The following is an 18,769-nucleotide window of genomic DNA, read 5'->3' on the forward strand; positions in this document are numbered from 1 at the left end:
AAACTGGTGATACCATATCGACTGCTGGTCATTGTAACTCTTCAGTGTGCACAGCGCAGGAGGTCAGGGTTTGTTAGCCAAATGTTACCTGGAGATTGCTAGTTGCCCCAGAAGGTTGGTCAGAAAAAAAACCTGCCTGCCTGCCTCTCTGTAGACTTAAGATAAACAATATCACCCAGCCACATGTTTAAACAAAAAGAGCCACTGACCCAAAGTCATAGGAATATTGAAATATACTGAAATTATTCTGCATTATAAAGGAATGTTAACCTACCACATTTAAGGGCAGTGAACAGTGGGATCCATCACATGAGGTAGACAGCGTATCTTTTCTGGATGTCTGAGGCAATGCCAGTAGTTTCCAAGGCGGACTTGCACTTAGGTTATTAAGCACAGATGGCATTTGTGCTGTATGAATATATTCCTATAAAAAGGTTTAACAATCTTCTAATTTCTAACATATTCAAAGTTTAAAATTAGAGCACCACTTACTGATAACTTCTCCTTAGCTACTTACAGCATCATGTTTCTAAATGGTATTCTTTTCAGTACAAGAAATCCTAAGTGCACTCTTGACCCTTTCTGAGCTCTGGAGGTTTTAGAACCCCTGTCCTGGAAATGTACTACAATTTTCTTATTTCCAAATGTTACTTCATATGAACTGACTTTAGGATGTTTACAGGGGATCTCTTTCCTTCCCATCCTAATCAGACACTTCTTTTACAAAGCCTTAGACTAAACTCCTGAGGTTCTTTTTATCTACTGAGGGAGGGAGGAGAGAACTTGCAACTGGAGACAGCAGGAATTTTGCATGTGTGCATTTGCCCCCCTGCAGGCAGACAAAGTGGTTGTTAAGATGATGGTGACATGATCTGTGCATGTATAGGGCATATTTTGATCTCTTGCCTGCTTAAGGTGAATAATCTATTGAAGAAAAAAATTGGTGGAAAAGCATTGTTTTCTGGTGGATTTCCAGCTCTCCATAACTCATGATTGCTCCCAATCCTTAGGGACAAGTAACTAGGTCTGACCACGGGGCAGTGGCTCAAGTGTGCTGTGATGACCCTCCTCCCCAGGAGCCTGGCTTTCCTCAGTCTAATTACTTTTGGCAATTGTGGTTATTGGGATTTGGCCTAGTGACTCACTAGAACCCGAATTCTCCCAAGGAGCCCCCTTAACAAGCAGAATTAAGTCTGACAGGAAGCCCAGACTTCCACTTTGCTTTTACATGGAGACTTCCCTGGTTTATGACAAGGTTTGGAAATCCTTCATGGACTAGGAAAGAATAATAAATGAGACGTGATGAAGATAACCATCCAAAGGAGAGCACATTAGGAGAGGAGTAAAAGCAGTAAGTTCACAAATAAACAACCCACCACAAAACTTAACCCACTGAGATGGAGTTAAAACTACGTTATTTATAGTAGTTTTACCGATCAACAGTAGTCAATCTGGAGTTAGTCAGGAATCGTAGAAACTATAAAAGAAAAGAATGTTTATTTCTTGTTAGGCAGTTTTCTAACCATGACGTGTTTTCTGAAGACAAAGAGTACTCTGGGGCACATTACCAATCATCTGGTAAGACCTGAGAACAGTTGTTTATCATTAAGTAGCTTTGAAAAAAATTTTGGTATGGCTGATACCCCATCTTTTATCCATTTAGTGCCTCACTCAGCCACGGGAGGATTCAGCAGCAAGCACATCCCCCTCTGGTTGCCCCTTGCCCAGTCGCACTGTTCTTGTCCTAGGAAGTCAGTGTCTGTTAAACTCAGTATCATGTCTTACTGTGTGCACTTTGTTTGCTCTCTTTTCTTAGACTCTCTGGCTGAGACAATTCCCTATCAGACAATCTTGTCTGCACTGGTCAGTGCCACAAGTTTAACAATACTCTACTGATAAACAATACGAGGTTATCAGACTACTTTATATTTTAAACCACTATCTGCTCAGATGATGTTATATCTCATCTCTTACCACACCCCACACAAGTCCATTTTGTTTGTCTAACCCCCATGAAACTGGCATTGTTTTTAACAGTTGCCCAGCTGTAATAGTTATTCTTGAATTAAGGGTCCAATAGTAGTTCTCAGTCTTGGGTGCAAAATCATCAGGACTGCCTAGGAAAACACAAATGTGCAGGCCACATCCCCAGAGATTGTTTCATTTGGTCAAGGGTGGAGTCTGTCTTTCTGGTTGGGGTGTGTGTGTGTGTGTGTGTGTGTGTGTTTATATTTTTTGTTTTAAAGATCCCCAGGTGATTCTAATTTGAAATCAGGGTTGAAAATCACTGTGCCAAGGCCTATAAATAAAGAATTTGGAGTGGAGGTTACTTTTAATACTCATGGTAAAAGTAATATAAATAGCAGATTTTATGAAGCACCATAAAGATGACTTTTCTGGAAAACAAAAAACTAGCCAGTGAAATATCTATTGTGGTTGTAAATTACATAGAAGGATTTTGATATTTAACTGTGAAATTATAGACTTTGCCACATCCTCATGCCTAAGTCAATCTTCTCTTGGATATGCACAAGGCAGATGAGAAGAATAGTCTTGCAGTATTTCATATAAAATGTGCTATTCTATTGCTCCTAAGGAAGAAAATCAGCAACTTCTTATGTTTAAAAACCATCAATAGGGTAAGTTTAAGGAAAGAGAGCAAAGGGGTAGAAAAAAAAGAAAGAGAAATGGGAGAATGTACTAGAATACCAGAAGTAACCTCTGTAGTAAATGTTTGGGAAACACTTGTGGTTGATTAAATGAGGAGGAAGAAAGAATGAGCAAAGAGAGAGTAAGGGAAAGAAAAGGTGAGGTGGGGTTTGAGAAAATGAACTTACGACTGCCCTAAGTACTAATCCCAGTAGTTGAGGAGATGTGAAGAAATCAGAGAAGGACACAGGCTTTGAAGCCTAACCTGGGCTGAAATCCCAGGCCCAGCACGTCTTTGTTGAGTGACCTCAGGTGACTAACATGGGGCTACTGACACCATCCTTACAGGGTAAGTCTGAGGACTAGATGAGATAAACTTCTGCGAAAACATCAAGTACAGGATCTAGCCCTCACAGGTGATTTAAAACATGGCAGCTATTTAAATAATAACCAGTATCTCAACATTCACTTTGACAAATAAATATAAATGAGGAGTAAAATAACATATATATGAATATAACAGTGGCTCTGAGAACCATGAAACTACAGTTTGCCGGGAGGCACTTACACACACTTTGGCATAAAAGTTTTGTCTCTTTCTTATCAGTGAAATGTGACTTCTTTTTTTTTTTTTTCTGTTTTTTGAAATCATGAATATAAATTTTGTTATATTCTTTTTTTTTAATTTTTTATTTTTTGTAAACATATATTTTTATCCCCAGGGGTACAGGTCTGTGAATCACCAGGTTTACACACTTCACAGCACTCACCAAAGCACATACCCTCCCCAATGTCCATAATCCCACCCTGTGACTTCTACTGCCTTTCCTTTTATGACACCCTTTGTCATGATTACTATGTTCATACCTGTGCGGTCCCTTTGTATAGAAAAAAGAACATAATGATGAGAAACTACGTTCTTTCTTTTTTCTTACCAACTTATCAAGCATATGTTAAAAAAACAGTGTTCTAAAATAAGCATCTCACAAATTCTGTTATTTTATATTGTGTGGTGGTGGTTTGTATTATGTGGTTATAAAATGGGGGCTGCTTTACCACTTACTCTCAGGAATGTGCTTTGTATTGGGGTATAATTATAAATATGCTTACTAGCTAGTTTTCTGAGGCCAGATTTTAGGAATGAATATAGTGTACTGGATTATTGTGCATTCATCCTAGAAAGATGTTTTAAGGTAACTGAATCTAATCCCATGCCAGTGCAAAGTGCTCAGAAGACAACTAGGAGGATAAACACACTAGAAAATATTACCTGCTTCTGATGAGGAAGGCCAAAATTGAATTGGAGGAGAAAGAGGACGTGGGGCCTCGGTGTTACTAGGGCTGGATAATTACTCAGTGGGGATGTTGCAGAGGTAATACGGATTACCTCTGTACAGTATATACACTGTACAGAATATATACACTGTACAGATGGACTGGATTCCTTCAAGTGCCATCCCATCCTCAGAACCTCTCATTGTAAGAGAGCACACTTTGTAGAGAAATCTGCTTGAAAGGAGAATGCCACTGTTATGAGTACATGCTAGATCCAAATGGAATGATTAGGGGCCAGTCTCATATAATACAAAGAGTACTACAAAAATGAGAGGCTTCAGTTGAGATTGGTACATTAGACTCTTTAAAATAGACAAAGTAACTTAATGTAATTAATCTTATTTTGGTACTACCAGTAAGAGTCTCAATGTCAGCTATGAAAACACTTTTAATAATAATAAATATGGCACCACTAGATTTTATCTCATGCATTCAACTATCTCCCTTATATGACTCCTAAATACTTATCTTCAGCCCCGATACTATGAGATTTTGATTCTGACTTACTAGATGCTGGCCCTCAAAGTAAAGATAGCTCAAAAGAAAAATAAGTTTCTACCAAGTCTGCTTCCCTAACTTCCCATCTTTTTATTTCCATTGTTTTTGCATTCACCCAGATCTGAGTCCTTACACTACAAAATCAGGTGCTAAATATGACTCCGTCTCTTTTCCCTTCATATCCAATTAGTTGACAAGACCTAATTCAAATACTTGAATCCATATAAATCACTTGCTCTATATACTCCCTTGCTCAATCAATCTCTGTTATTATCACACAGGTCCTTATTATCTTAAACCTGGGTCATCACAGTTGCTGCTTCCACCCTAGTACAGGCCACTTCTGACAGCCTGTAAGGTGTATGTGGAGGGGTCTTACAGCTTCTCTCTAGCTGGATTCCAAACCAGCTTCCTGAGACTCCAAGCCCAAGGACAAGATGCACCTGCTTAAAGACTGAGTATGCTCATTGTGCAATGGCTATGGTTTTGGGGCACTAGATATTGTGAAAAATGAGAAATATCATAATTAATTCCATCTTTACTTTGATAAAGCTCTTATTAATTAATCTTTATATATATTTCCTTATAATAAAGGAATATTTGTATTTTCTTGCATTCTCAATCTTTATCCACTAAACTTAGTTGAAAAAGAAAATTAAATTTAGAAGAACTGTTTAACTATGACTATTTAAGTCACAGTCGTGACATATGTTCTCAGACCAAAAGACGGTAAGTTGAAGAGACAGGAATCTACTTTTTTCCAACAGACACTGGGGATTCTCCCTCAATGGCACCTTAAGTCTCAGTTTCTACCATGAACTTTTGATGCTTGCTACTCATCAAATTCTTAAAGGTCAGATGAAGCCCTAAAATAAGGTAGTGTTTTGAAGACTGGATTAGATTCTTGCACGAGGCATGACAACAGTTAAAAGCTATTAAATATATATGTAATTGGGCAATCATATTCTTTAGTACCATTGAGTTTTCTCTATAAAACTTCCAGAAGAATTTTAGTGGCAGCAGATGGTAACTAGGTCCCTCGCCAAGATTACAAATAAGGCAGAAAAGCTTTTATCAGATAAGAGGCACCTGTAACCATATTTTTAAAAATGAATTTTTGAAATTATTCAAATTTTTCAAATGTGAAAAAAATGTAGGTAATTTGCTTAAAATTTCATCTTGTTGAAAACTCTCTAGAGCAGAAAATGGGATTTCATAGCATTCAATGGCATTTAGACAGTAAGCATCCTCAGCACCCCCACAATCCTTGAGAATGGAACATTCCACTCTTTTCAGTATTGCTGGATAAGTACTTTAAGCAGAATGCTAGTAATACTCCTGAATGGAAAGATCTGGTGGACAGGATTAAATAGAAAAAAAAATGGTCAGTAAATTCTTGCAGATGTGTATTTTATGCTTTACATATTTTGTTAAGGTGTAACTGCAAAGCATTTCAAACTTACTAGGTTATCCAACAGATGGTAAATTTAAGATAATCCAATCATTTTAAACCTGAAGAAAACATTCACAATTAAGAAAGTAACCCACATTTTTCCTCAAAATTAAAAGGAAGGTGAAAAAAGAAACCTATATAATTTATGATGCAACACTTCTCAAATGCTCATTCTCCAAAGCATGCCAATGTACCATGCACTGTTCAGAGAAGAAATAGTTCTAACCAAGTAAAACACGTAATTTCAACACACTGTCTTGCATGATCCTTTCCATGCTCTCAGAACTGAATGATGTTTTCCTAATGGTAACCAAAGTTGCTTCTTACATTTCATGAAATATAATACCCACTCTGATGGCATTTCAAGAATTCACTACTTGGAAAAGGATTTTTGGGGGGTGGGATGAGTGGATAACGGGGAAGTAGGAAAAAGGGTTAGGACAACATCGAGAATGAAACATTTAGATAAAGCGGGGAAAGATGATTTAAGAAATCACTATACGTAAAACAGTCTTATTTTTTGATACCTCATTCTTAAAATTGCAGGAAGACCATTTGGTCTTAACTCTATTTAGGGTTCTGACAATCCCACACGATATTCCACCAACATTACATAGACTTTAAAAGAACAACTGCATTAAAAAAAAAAAAAAAGATTAACCATGTAATTGGAAAATATTCTTTAGATATTTAATAGTAATCCAGAGATCTCTGTCCAGATTTAAATATTTTAAAATGATCCAGCGACTAATAAATTTGTTTTGTAGTATGGTGGTATGTATGGTTTCCCCATAACTTGAAAATCAAATCTAACTACATGTAATTTCTAGTCATTGCTTTCTGGGGACCTAATTTGTGGAATATTAAATTCTGGGTAAATATTTAATGAAGGAATGATTTTATCAAAAGCTATCTACCTGTAAGTTGAAATACTGTTCATTTTTCATGTTTAGAGGAACAATGAAATGATGACATTAAGTCAGTTTCACACTCATTCTTATATTCTCAGTTACTTTACGTAGAGTAATTGAGGATTAAAAAGACAATATTTAAAAATTATCATCCTTAATGTTCTAAGTAAAATCCTTCTATTGAAGTAATAAGGAATTAAAATAGTATAACAGGATTTGTTAAAAAAATTGAGGTGTAATAGTAAATATATTAGAATTTACAATTGTTTATATTTAGATATTGCCATTACTGCCTAAGAGTGTAAATGCAGTACAAACATTACATGATATGTGATTCATACAAACATCACATGATATGTTGCAGAATATTCTTTTTCCAGCAAATTTTACTCCTATCTTCTATCTATTAATGTTCCTTTCAAAAACAAAATACACTGGTAACTGAAGTAGACAGGTGAGAAAATGCACTGTAGCCAATTTCCAAACCATACTTCCATTCAAAATTAAATATTACAAAATGTGAAGGAGAATGAAAGATTTTTTATCCTATAGTTAACTTGATATTTACCATAATTGGCAGTGCAATTACCAAGAGTGTATCAGAATCTCAAAGAATGGCTCAATGTCTGAAACAATGTCCAGCAATGACAATATATTCCAAAAGGATGGTTTTATTTTATTACCATTAAAATTATTTCCCTTATTTTCTTACTCCTTTATTTCAGTCATTTTTATGAAGGATTTTTAGAAGTTTCACAGATTGTGCAATGACAGCTTTGTAATTGCAATGCACACAATGGCTTTTTAAAACTTGCATGTATCTAGAACCCAGATAATTAAAACCCAATTAATAGATGGCATCAGATAAAAAGGATACTATAAAGACATCTGATGTTTCTAACAATAATCTTCTGGAATAATATGATCCTATAATGTCTTCAGAATAACTGAATAATATCATTATATTTAGCAAGCTGCACGATTACTATTCATTATTGCTGTTATTACCAGATATTTAATTTTTTGACATTGGTCACTAATATATAATAATATAAGTATCACTTCAAAAATTTCCAGTCAACCACAACAGCTTATTTTTCAAACAAAGTGGATAAATGATGGTCTGAAGACATCAGACTTATTATTATTACTTAACATTCCCGACATCTTCTCTCTGATGGATCAGCAGGTAGTGTAAGCAGCAGGAGACAAGTTCTACCTACTAGCTGTATGGCTTTAATTAAGTTACTTAGCCTCTGTTATTCGGATTCTTCCTCTGCAAAATGGGAATATAAATATCCGCTCTTCAAGTTACTATTTAGGGGTCTGAAGGTATAACTCAAGGGAAATTCAGTGCAATGGTAAGGTACTGTGGTTATTATCATTATGGCAAGTATGACATTTACTTTTATTAGCAGATAGCCTGGAATTCAGAACCTGACTACTAAGTTGCAAAGACTGACCTGGAAGAGAGTTAAAAACTGGATTTGGGGGTTCTTGATTCAACACTGTACTTAAAGCCAAACTTTGCTTCTGAAAATACTGCTGGTTGGGGAATTTTGAATAAGGGTTGCATATCATTTTTATCATAAATAAGTTCAAATTAGTCATTTCTAGGAGCTATATTTGAATCCAAATAGGTAAAAAGTTATTGTGTATTTACTCACCCATAACTCCACAGATAATTTTTAAGGTGCAACATTTATGTTTAAAATGCTCTAAGAGGGGCACCTTGGTGGCTCAGTTGGTTAAACCTCTGCCTTCGGCTCAGGTCATGATCTCAGGGTTCTGGGATCGAGCCCCGCATCGGGCTCTCTGCTCAGCAGGGAGTCTGCTTCCTCCTCTCTCTCTACCTGCCTCTCTGCCTACTTGTGATCTCTATCTGTCAAATAAATAAATAAATAATCTTTAAAATGCTCTAAGATCACTAGTTTTCACAAAGTATAGACAAATGGTATAGAAGTTGTTTCAGGAAAACAGGACAATAGTAATGTGGCTTTTGCCACATCTGAGGATTAGCCATGATTCCCTAGACTTGACAATACTGAACACCACAAACAAATTACTTTTTTTTTTTTTTGCAAGAAACATTTCTACTAAAACATTCAAGAGACCACTTTAAAAAATTTTGAAAAAACAGTTCTTACACCTTAATTTTCTACCTCTTGTATTTTAGAAGTTTAGGAAAGTGAAGCTATTTAACTACAGGCCAAAGGGAGGTACTCTTAAATGTTCACTTTAGTTGTCTCTTTTAGGAAAAAGTAAAGACAACTATTTTCTGAAATACCTTTGACTACTACTTTACCTTTCATTAATTTTTTTTTTCCTAGACCTCATTGGAGGACAAAGTTCTTATACGTTTCTTTCAGAAATTTCCAAAAGACAAGTATGTGCACATGCAATTTGGCCTTGAGTTTCTGGACATTTAACAAAGATCTCTCCTTCCCATTCTCCAAAAACCAAACTGCACCTGCCAAGAGCCTAGTCTGTCTCCTCGAAGGACGCAAGGGGTCGCCCCTCTCCCAGGATTGTACCAGCAAACCCAGCCGCAAAGGCGACTCAAGGGCGAAGCAGCAAGGAGCGTCCATCCCTTAAGGGAGCTCTCTCCCAGCCCCACTCCCACAGAATAATTGGAATTTCAACCCAGCGCCACGCACTCCCTCCCTCACCCCCACTATACAATCAGAGGGCGCCTCTGTCTTGGCCTTGAGACAGGTGGAAAAGCAGTTCGCCTTTTGACTGCGATTTCTCTGGAGTATGAAACTAGAGGTGGGCCATCCCGCTGGTCCCAGCAGCCTTGGGGCAGCATCACCGGGCAGCTGGGGCTGGTGGGAACGAAGGGATGGCCAGGTTTCTTTCGCGTGTCTTCCTTCAAAACCAGGGGCCCCCAACTACAATCGGGGGGCACCTCTACACTGTTGCTCAGGATCCTGCCCCCCTCCCCTGAATTCTGTAGCTACTGGCCCTGGGGTCCTCAGTGGGGTGAAGAAGTAGTGTGTCAGAGCAATGCAAAGCAGGAGATTGCCCTTGGACTCACTCGGCATCCTTCTCCCCACCGACGTGAGATGAAGTGTCCGCGGGCACGCGAGGTGAGGAGGCAGGGACCACCAAGGCGCAAGGGCAAGGCTTAAGCCCCAGGCCGCCCCTTCGGTGAGGCGGCCTCTCGCCTTGAGTGAAAGGGTGGATGGAGGAGTTACGAAGAACACAAACCATTCAGAAGCCAAGAATAATAAATCGGATGCCCTGACATGTTTAGCCTGGGCCCTCCTGCCCCCTGCTACGCGGTCCCAGGGGTGGTGAGACCCAGCAGGAGCCCCTGGCACTTGGGCCCAGCTACGTTTTTTTAAAGGCAGTTTTCAGGTGAACCAGACTTTGTGTGCCAGAGGCTAATGACACAAAGGGAGCTTTTGGGGACCCTCACGTCCAGGGACAGGGCAGAGACAAACAGCGGCGGAGAAGCGATTGCTAAATCTCCATCTCACTCAAGCCTGGGCTATGTCCCCGCAGCTGCACCCGCGCCAGCCCGGAGGGGCTTAGCCCGCCGGCGCTCCAAGACTGGGTTCGCGCGCGGGACCCGTGGCTTCCAAGCGTCACTGGCTCCCCCGCGGCGGAGGTCTGGGGGGCTATGGGAGTAGCCTCGTTCTCTGTGCCCCGCAAACTCCGGGAAGAGTTCTCCCTCCCTGACCCCACCAGCGCCCCCCGAATCGGAACCAGGGTCGCCCCCAGCCCTGCTACTGGCGAACAAGGCTGCCCACGCTGGCACAGACCCCAGCGCGCCAGGCACCCCGGGAGCAGGGAAAGGTGCCATTCTCGTCCCGTCTGTCTCCGAATCTCTAGAGGACGCCACCTTTCAGAGAGACCAACCCGGGGTTGAGGGTGCCCTGGGGTACCCACCCATTTAATCCCAGCTAGGGCACTGTTTTCAGGGCGACTTCGCAAGCCAACCTTCCAAGTAACAGGAGACACGAAGCAGTGAGGAGGCGAGCCTGAGCGCTTACGGGGGAACCCCACCCTCACTCTGTGTCTGCCCCAGGAGACCCTTGAAAGAGCCTGAGACGGTGCAAGCGCTCACGCGTGACAGGCAAGATCGTTAACTGGAAACTGGGCATCTCCGGCTCCCAGTGGAGGGTTCGGCGGTCCTTTGACCCTCCCCGCAGTGGGATCGCGAGCGGCTCTGCAAGCGCGTAGACACGCGAACCCTGAGCGCCCCGCGTGCCCTCCTGCTCCATCCGTGCGTGGTTGCGAGTAGCAGCCGCGCAGGCGCTCGCTCGCTGGCTCCCCGGCCGGCCCGGGGGCAGTTCGCAACCCGAGCGAGGTGTTCCTGAGCGAGGCAGCCACGCGAGGTGAACCGGCGCCGCGGCCGCTCCTCCCCCCGGCTCTTCCTCAGCGCTCGGGGACATCTCGCGGGCCGGGTGTCTAGGATGCCAGGGGCTCCAGCCTCCCGTCCCAGTCACGGAAGGAAAGCACAAATAGCTAGAGCTAGTCTAACGAAAACCGGAACGCTTTCTCGAACCTTAAGTAACGAGGGGGCGGGAGCCACGTTAACGGCCGGTCCGCCCGCTTTGGCACCCGCGAGGATGCGGAGGAAGAGAAGGGCGCGCAGAGGCAGGCGTGAAAGACGCGTTGGATCTCGGAGGCGTGGGGTGCAGGGAGGGAGGACCGCTGACGCCGGGAGCCGACGCAGGACCGGCAGAGAGACCCTACAGGTGAACGCGGCGGGAGGGAGCAAACGTGTAGAAAAAACCCTGCACTTACTTCTTCGCTGGCGCCTTCCCCTGGAGGCGTTTTGGCTGCCGATGTATTCCATAAAGTTCAGAATGATAAAAAACCAAGAAATCAGTCGCAAGTGCATAGTAACCCAGTAATGTTTCCTTTCCTTTCTTCCTTTTCTTTTGTTAATTATATTAAATGTTCTAGAAATATAGGTAAGTGTTAGGCGTGTAGAGAGGGAGACCCCAAGCAGCGGACAACTTCTCCACTCAGATCCGATAGGCGTGCCGAGATGGCAAACGAAGAAGCGGGTCGGGTGCAGGGAAACCAACTACTGTATTTTCAAATTGCCCTCAAGCGCGGCCGTTCCGCAGGGGTGGCTGTCAACACCGCGAGCGAGGGTTCCACGAGCAGCGAGCGGCCTCGCAGGGGCGGCCGCAGGTAGCATGGTGAGGGGCGGCGGCGGGCGGGATCCGGGCGGGCGGGTACTGGCGGCAGCGGCCCCTGGGATTCAGAGGTTGCGGCGGCTTCGGCGACCACGGCGGGGGCCCGGGGATCGTAGGGGAGCGGGCGCCGTCGGCACCGCGGCCATGGCCAAGGGGTTGGCGGAGAGACCCCGAGCTGCTTCTGCTGTTCGCGAGTAGGAGCCGCTCCAGTGGTGGAAGGAGGGAGGGAAGGAGGGAGGGAAGGACGGGACGAGGGAGGGGGAAGGGGGGATGGCTGCGGGGGGCGGGGGGAGCTCGGGGGCGGGGAAGGAAACTGCTGGAGCAACAACCCTGAGCGACCTCAATAACTTTCAATTTCAAGAGGGAAAGAGGGAGCTGGAAAAGTACAGGCGTTGCGATTTGGCAGACGGACGGGAAGAGGCGCCTAAGGGGTCCCGGGTCTGCGACGGAGCATCTCTGGACACTGCAAAGAAGGCGGAGAACGCGAGCGGGGGGGAGCGGGGGAGGCAGAGCGTGGCGAGAAGAGCCCCTCAGAAGGCAGCTTTCGCGGGGAGAGGTGGGCGCCCTAGTGCCAGGAGTGTTGAGGCCGAAGGTCCCGCGGGCGCGAGACGCCCGCCCCCCACTTCTGAGCCCGGCTGGTCTCCACCGCATCAGGCTGGGCGCACCAGGCTCTCCCCACTGAGCGCCCCTGCTACCTCGCGCCTCCACCCCCAGGACCGGCGCGCCACGACTGGCCGGCCCCAGGGCAGCTCGCCCCTCGCCACCTAGGCAGATTGCTGGAGGGTTTCTGTGTGCGGGCTTCTTTCCGGTTTTCTTGAGCACCCACTCCTTTGCTTTCTTCCTTTCACTAAAGGTAGCTGCAGTTGGTTCCCGGGCGACTGATCCGGAGGAGCTCAGTGGGCGCTGACGGTCACTTCGCGGGCGGGTTACCTGCCCCGAGTGGGAAGGACCCCGCCGTGTGTGCGTTCAGGACCATCCCTTTGGAAATTCGGTTGTGCTGCGGCTTTCGTCCAAACTGAGCCTTTGCTGCGTGCGGCTCTGGAAGATCCCTCCACTCCGAAGGCAATGCACTCCCTAGACTGACTGCCCTCGCTCGGCGCGCGCGTTCCCTCTCACCCGCTGTCTCCCAGTCTTGAAAAGATCTGTTGTGCAATTTCGTTTGTCGTCTAGGGAGCAGAGAATGATACTCGGAAAGATTTTTCCCAGTCTAAGGGGAGATGGGGGAGGTCCACTACTTCCTCTGTTCCCAGCGCAGGTAAGGGCCCCATGGCAGTGGGAAATAAAGGCCTCTGGTCCACCCAGGGATGGGAGAACGGAGGGCCGGCATTTCTGAGTGGTGTACACTCTGGCTGTGACTAGGCAGTGGTAGGCTTCCCACCAATTTTCTCCAGTAGCAGAAGTCGATGAGCTTCCAGACGTTACTGAAAAAGTATTATTTGAAAGTCACAAGCCCCCGAAGTGATTTTAATATGAACTAATAGGTAGCTGTATTTAACAATATCCGAAGGGCTATACTTTATAGCATTACAGTTTTACACAGCCCCTGAGAAGTCACTTTGAAAAAGTCCCTGATTCATAAACACCTTGCTAATTCTTATGCTCAAATAATTTAGGTTTAGAAGACAGCCAAAGCCCTGCTGGAAAGCAAGTAAGATTGTATTTCTCTCTTTCTCCTCCATTTATAATCCCTAAACTTCTATTTATTTTTATTAATAATTGGAATAAGAAGGTCACCGCTCCTACCCATCCCATTTTGCAAACTTGCAATGCTTCAGATTGTATTTCTCTGAAGTCTTCAGTGGTGTGGTTATACAGTCCAGAAGAGAGGACTGAGGAGATGAAATGGCCTGGAAGCAAAAGAAAAGGAAGATGAATACACCTTCTTGTTAAAGTGCTAAAAATTAGAATCTGAGAACCTGGCCTTTCCATGCTAATTCTTTAATTAAATATTATTAATTACTTTGCATACCTGTGTTGGAATTTTGAAGGTAGGAGTAGTTTTCCTTAGAGTTTATATTATGGGAAAGACAACAATCCCATTAAGGATATGATTTTTTGGCTTATTTTTAATAATTTTTATTTGCAATTATTTCTCTGTGGTAGAATGGTATTTTCTGTACGTTGCAGGCACAGACAAGCGCGCACTCACGTGCACATACACACAACACACACACATAAACACACTCCCCGTCTTTATCTGTTGCATAATGTCCAGTTGCAAATGACTGAGTTTAGCACTTTGAACCAGAAAAATTTCAGATAACAGGACAATTCCAATAATGATTACCCAAAAAAGAAGCTACTCTATTTTTCTGTGTCTGTCCCAGTCAGCTTTGCTTTCCTTCTTACTTAATACCTCAGATCCTGAATATCTGCACCATAAAATGTGGGGGATTTAAAGGCTGTGGGAGGCTCCCTTTGAAAAGGACTCCAGAGACTGCCTTTCTAATCCAGGATACTTGAGCCGGATGGGATGAGATTGCAAAAGGGATGTAAAAAAAAAGCAATTTAGTGAACAACTTCAGGGAAATAAACATGAAGAAAGACATTTACTTTTCACTCTGTATTGTGCAGACATACGTTAGTTTGGATGAGAATAGAAATGACAGTGTAAATAAATAAACAAGCAGAGCCAGAAGCTGCAGGTCTTGATCCACCCCAGGAAAGAAGTACTAGATGCAATATGCAGGAAAAGCTTGTCAAGGAATAAGCACGGTTCTGAGGAAACATAAGGAAAACATTAAACAAATGAAGAGTGTATTCTTTCTCTCTTAACGCTATGCTTTAGAATAACTTTTTCCTGATCCATGTAACCGTACTATTAAATGTGTGTTTACTTGCTTGGCTGAATTGCCCATCCCCTCAACTGTTCTAGCAGCTTAAGAAAAGCATGCCATGGCCTACTTTTGTGCAACATAGGACCTTTTTAAATTTTTAATCAATAAAACAACACTTATAGAAGCCTGTGCCTGCCAGAGGATTACGGGGCCCAAGCCTAAAGCAAGTTAAAAACCATAGGCTCAGCATAGAAGTCAACATTTGCTTGTTGTTTTTCCCCAGAAAACGTGAAAATCCCAGGGAGTTTGAATAACCAGGAACTTAAAGTCAGGCCTGGAGAATAGAATACTTTTGGATAAAGATGGGGGCTTAAACACATCCAGACTAGTTACTACAACTTCTCATCTCCCCTTTACCGCCTCCCCCAGCAGGCAGTGACAACAAGTTATTTTTGTCCATTGCAGGACTGGCACTTTAAGGAAAGAAAATGATTGTCATATTGTTGAATCCATACTCAAATATGTGAAAGGGGGTGTGCTCCAGAAAGAGAGAGCAAGCCCAGTCGTTTGGAATGGGATATAACTAGCAGTGATGAGAGATCTTTGGCAAAGTTCAGGCTGACATCAGTCATTATACCACAGAGCTAACATGCAGATCCTGAAAATGCTCAACTCTCTAGTTACTCAGATGTGGAGGCATCTGAGTAAGTCAAACAGGGTATTGCTGGCTGGGTCTGTGCAACTGACGCAGCTAGAAGTCATCCTTGAAACATAGAGCAGACAGCAGTATTTAAAAGCCATTGAAATTAGCAGATGAAGGACAGCTACTATTTTTAGAGTGAGAAATATAGGAGATAGAATTATTACAGCAATTGAAAAAATGGTTATATAGCATTAAGAAAATGAGAAAGTCAAGACCCATGATGGATTACTTTCTGTCAACAAGAAGGAATGTTCTTCCTCCCAGATGAAGTTATGGGACACTTAGAAAATTGTGGTGAGCACTGTCTGGTGTGCCTGTTTTTAAAAACTTCTTTTTTTCACAAATAAGCTAATTTCTGGGCTCATTTAAAACTGAGTTTCTGCTAGTATTTAATGTAAAGAATTTAATACCTCAGAAATTTTTGATTATAGAGCTTTAGTATTAAGAGGCTATGTGTTGTGGTAAGAAGATTGACTGGCAATCTAGGGATCAAGGTTAAGTTCTTGATCTGTATTTATCATTGTGTTTTAGATTCCTTCGTCTGAAAAATGAGAAAATTCAACTGAATGATCTCCAAAGTGCCTTTTAGCTCTGAAAATAATGGCAACATATCCAAGAAAGAAAGGCAGACTTGTAATTGCAAATGTCAATGCTATTTCTAGTTATGTGACAACAACAGCTTTCACTTACAGGATTGTGATTAATTGAATAGGCCCAAATTTAGAAATCTTCTCACAAACTTGTTGATTTTCTGGAAATGCCTAATCCATTAAAATCCTAGATGACTCTGGCCTAGTACAGTATGTCCAGAGCTGATTTAATCTCTCTAGATGTCTCTAGACTTTGGGACAAGGAAGAACAGATTTTAAACCTCAGATTGCTGGCAGATGCGTGGAGTGGATAGGGAAAAAGACTTTTGAACCTCCTACAGATCCCACTCAGTCTCATTTCCTGTTTTCAGGAATTCTAGGTGAGGAAGGAATAGGCATTTCATTGAATAGGACTTTCCCTTTTCTTTTGTGTTATTCCATTCTTTTTTCTATCCACATCTTTGGGTTGAGGGTTTATATCCAGGCCTCAGCTTTAGGTTGAGGGGTTACTATCAAAGATATAAAGTACTGGAAGATTGGGTGTGCAAGGCTAGGTGAGGGATAGTTTTAATGAGCATTTTTTTAATAGTTGTTTTTGCCCATGTTATCTCAGTAGAGCCTCAAAACACTTGTTTCATAGAGGAGACAAGCCAGCAAGGTAAAGTCACTTAACCTAAACTTATATAGAAGCTATTCTTGTTATTTTATATTACCTCAACATCTGTTTTCTCTGTCCTCCCTGACCCTAGGATGTTGACTTCTGTGGACCAGTCATCAGAGATTTTGTCCTGCTTTCTGGTTAGGTTCAGTCAATGGGGACAGCAGTGGGAGCATGCAAGGAAGAGAGGTTCTGCTCCCTGCTTTGGCATCATTCTGGAGACTGATGTATCACTCAGGGTGACTGTAGCTTTGACAAGCCCTATTCCCTGGCTCTAGCTCTTAACCAGTTTTCAATAACACCATCTACCCGCCCTGCCTCTTTAGGCCTAGGAGTACAAATGGTTTCCCACTATTCCTAGTCCTTGGGTTCCTCAGCATCTCCTGTTAGAACCCTTAACTCCGCACTATTGTAAGTAGTCCTTTTATAAAAGTACCTTCCAGGACTTTTTGCTGGGTCTTTAAGTGACACATAAATATCAGAGCTGGGGCTTGCAACCGGGTTGTCTGGTTTAAAGCCAGTGATTTAGGCCATGTTTCTCTGGCCTTTCCAGAGAATGCACTGCGATTAAAACTGAGTTGGGTGAAGGGAAGGATGATCAGGGGAGGCTGGAAGGTTACAAGCCAGGAATGCTTTTCAAGTAAGGAAGATGGCATACAACAGCCACCAGATTAAGGTCATGCCCTAAACCAGAATGAGTAACTAGAATCAGAATGGCAATGAGCAAAGTTCATGTTCAAAATTGTAACCAGGCATTAGAAATAAGGTGAGAAACAGGAAAAAGAAGGAGTAAGGCAGGACACAGTATCAATAAAAGATGTATGACATTAATTGTAAGGCTGTTTTGACTAAGTCACTTGTTGGAGGCTACGGCATGGTTGGAGTCGTGGATCAAACCAGGTCCTGACTTGTGTAACTTGTGTTTCAAGTCCCGACATCTTGATAAGGAGTCAAGGACAGGAAAGTTGAGTAACACTGAGAAAGGGTCTGTGCTACGTGTCGTGCGCTCGCCTACGTGACTTCCACACGCTCTCCCTACAGAAGGGAACAATGTGGTCGGGGTCATGAATTCTTAGTTGGTCCTTGTTGTTCCTGTACTTCCCATGACCCACTGCTTGGTTGATTGTCTTGCTAATGGCATTAGCCAAGACTACCTGGCATCACGAGGTTTGCTTGTAGTTAATGTAAACTTGTTACAAAAACTTGCGGTTATCTGACTAGGTACTGATGTATTACTCCTATTGTGGTCTGCCTTATAAATGCTTGTAAGATGTGGAATAAAATCGGCACTGTTGGACATCCTCCTCAGTGCTCCTCCTGCCTCCATCTCTTTGTTTCTTAATTTCTTTTCACTATCCTCTTACCCTCACATTTCCTGGTTGATTTATTGCACTGGCCGCGACAGTCATTTTTATTTATTTATTTATTTATTTATTTATTTATTCCTGTTAAATCTAAAACCAGTCTTGAGCAATCCACAGGGTACCTTATTGGAAAGGACATAGTAAAGGGTAGCGGCTAAGGTAAGTCAGTTTGCATTCATCCCACAAATGTTTGTTGATGCTGCCTGCTGCTGGGACTCCAGGCTAGACAAAGAAGCAGAGTACTATTTATGGTCCTTAAGAATACTGAAGAGATGGCGTGATCATTTGTGTTGGTGTTCTGGTGAAAAGCAGTGTTACAGTCTATGACAAATAAAATGACATGTAGAGGCATCATGGGTATGCTCAAGAACAGGCTTTTTATATTTAGGAAATATCTCTTTAAAGCATCTATATTAAAAAATAAAATGCTTTTTTCCATCCACATAACTACCTATCATTTATGGTTTATATTTGTTACTACTGACATAGTAACAGCTACATGAGTTGCCACTTTTGTCAGCTGATTACTCTTCCTTCAAAATTCACTGACCATGTGGCAAGCACCATGCTGACTTCTAGAGATACAAAGCCATGAAGACCAGGGCCTTGCCCTCAAGCAAAATACCCTCAGGGAGGGAGGCAGGCACAGAAACCACTGACACTTACATGAAATAA

The 18,769-nt window shown here is 42.7% G+C and overlaps 1 protein-coding gene across 1 annotated transcript in view; it reads right to left on the bottom strand.

Annotated features, from left to right (window-relative positions):
* RSPO3 (R-spondin 3) overlaps nt 1–12,219 on the bottom strand; it is a 90,217-nt gene extending 77,998 nt beyond the window's left edge. Inside the window, exon 1 of the mRNA XM_059177628.1 lies at nt 11,602–12,219. Coding sequence (XP_059033611.1) covers nt 11,602–11,698 — 97 coding nt within the window. The 5' untranslated portion in view covers nt 11,699–12,219. The remainder of the gene's footprint in view (nt 1–11,601) is intronic.
* Between the last annotated feature and the right edge of the window lie 6,550 nt (nt 12,220–18,769).

The sequence above is a fragment of the Mustela lutreola genome, chromosome 6 (assembly GCF_030435805.1).
Source record: "Mustela lutreola isolate mMusLut2 chromosome 6, mMusLut2.pri, whole genome shotgun sequence".
NCBI lineage: Eukaryota > Metazoa > Chordata > Mammalia > Carnivora > Mustelidae > Mustela > Mustela lutreola.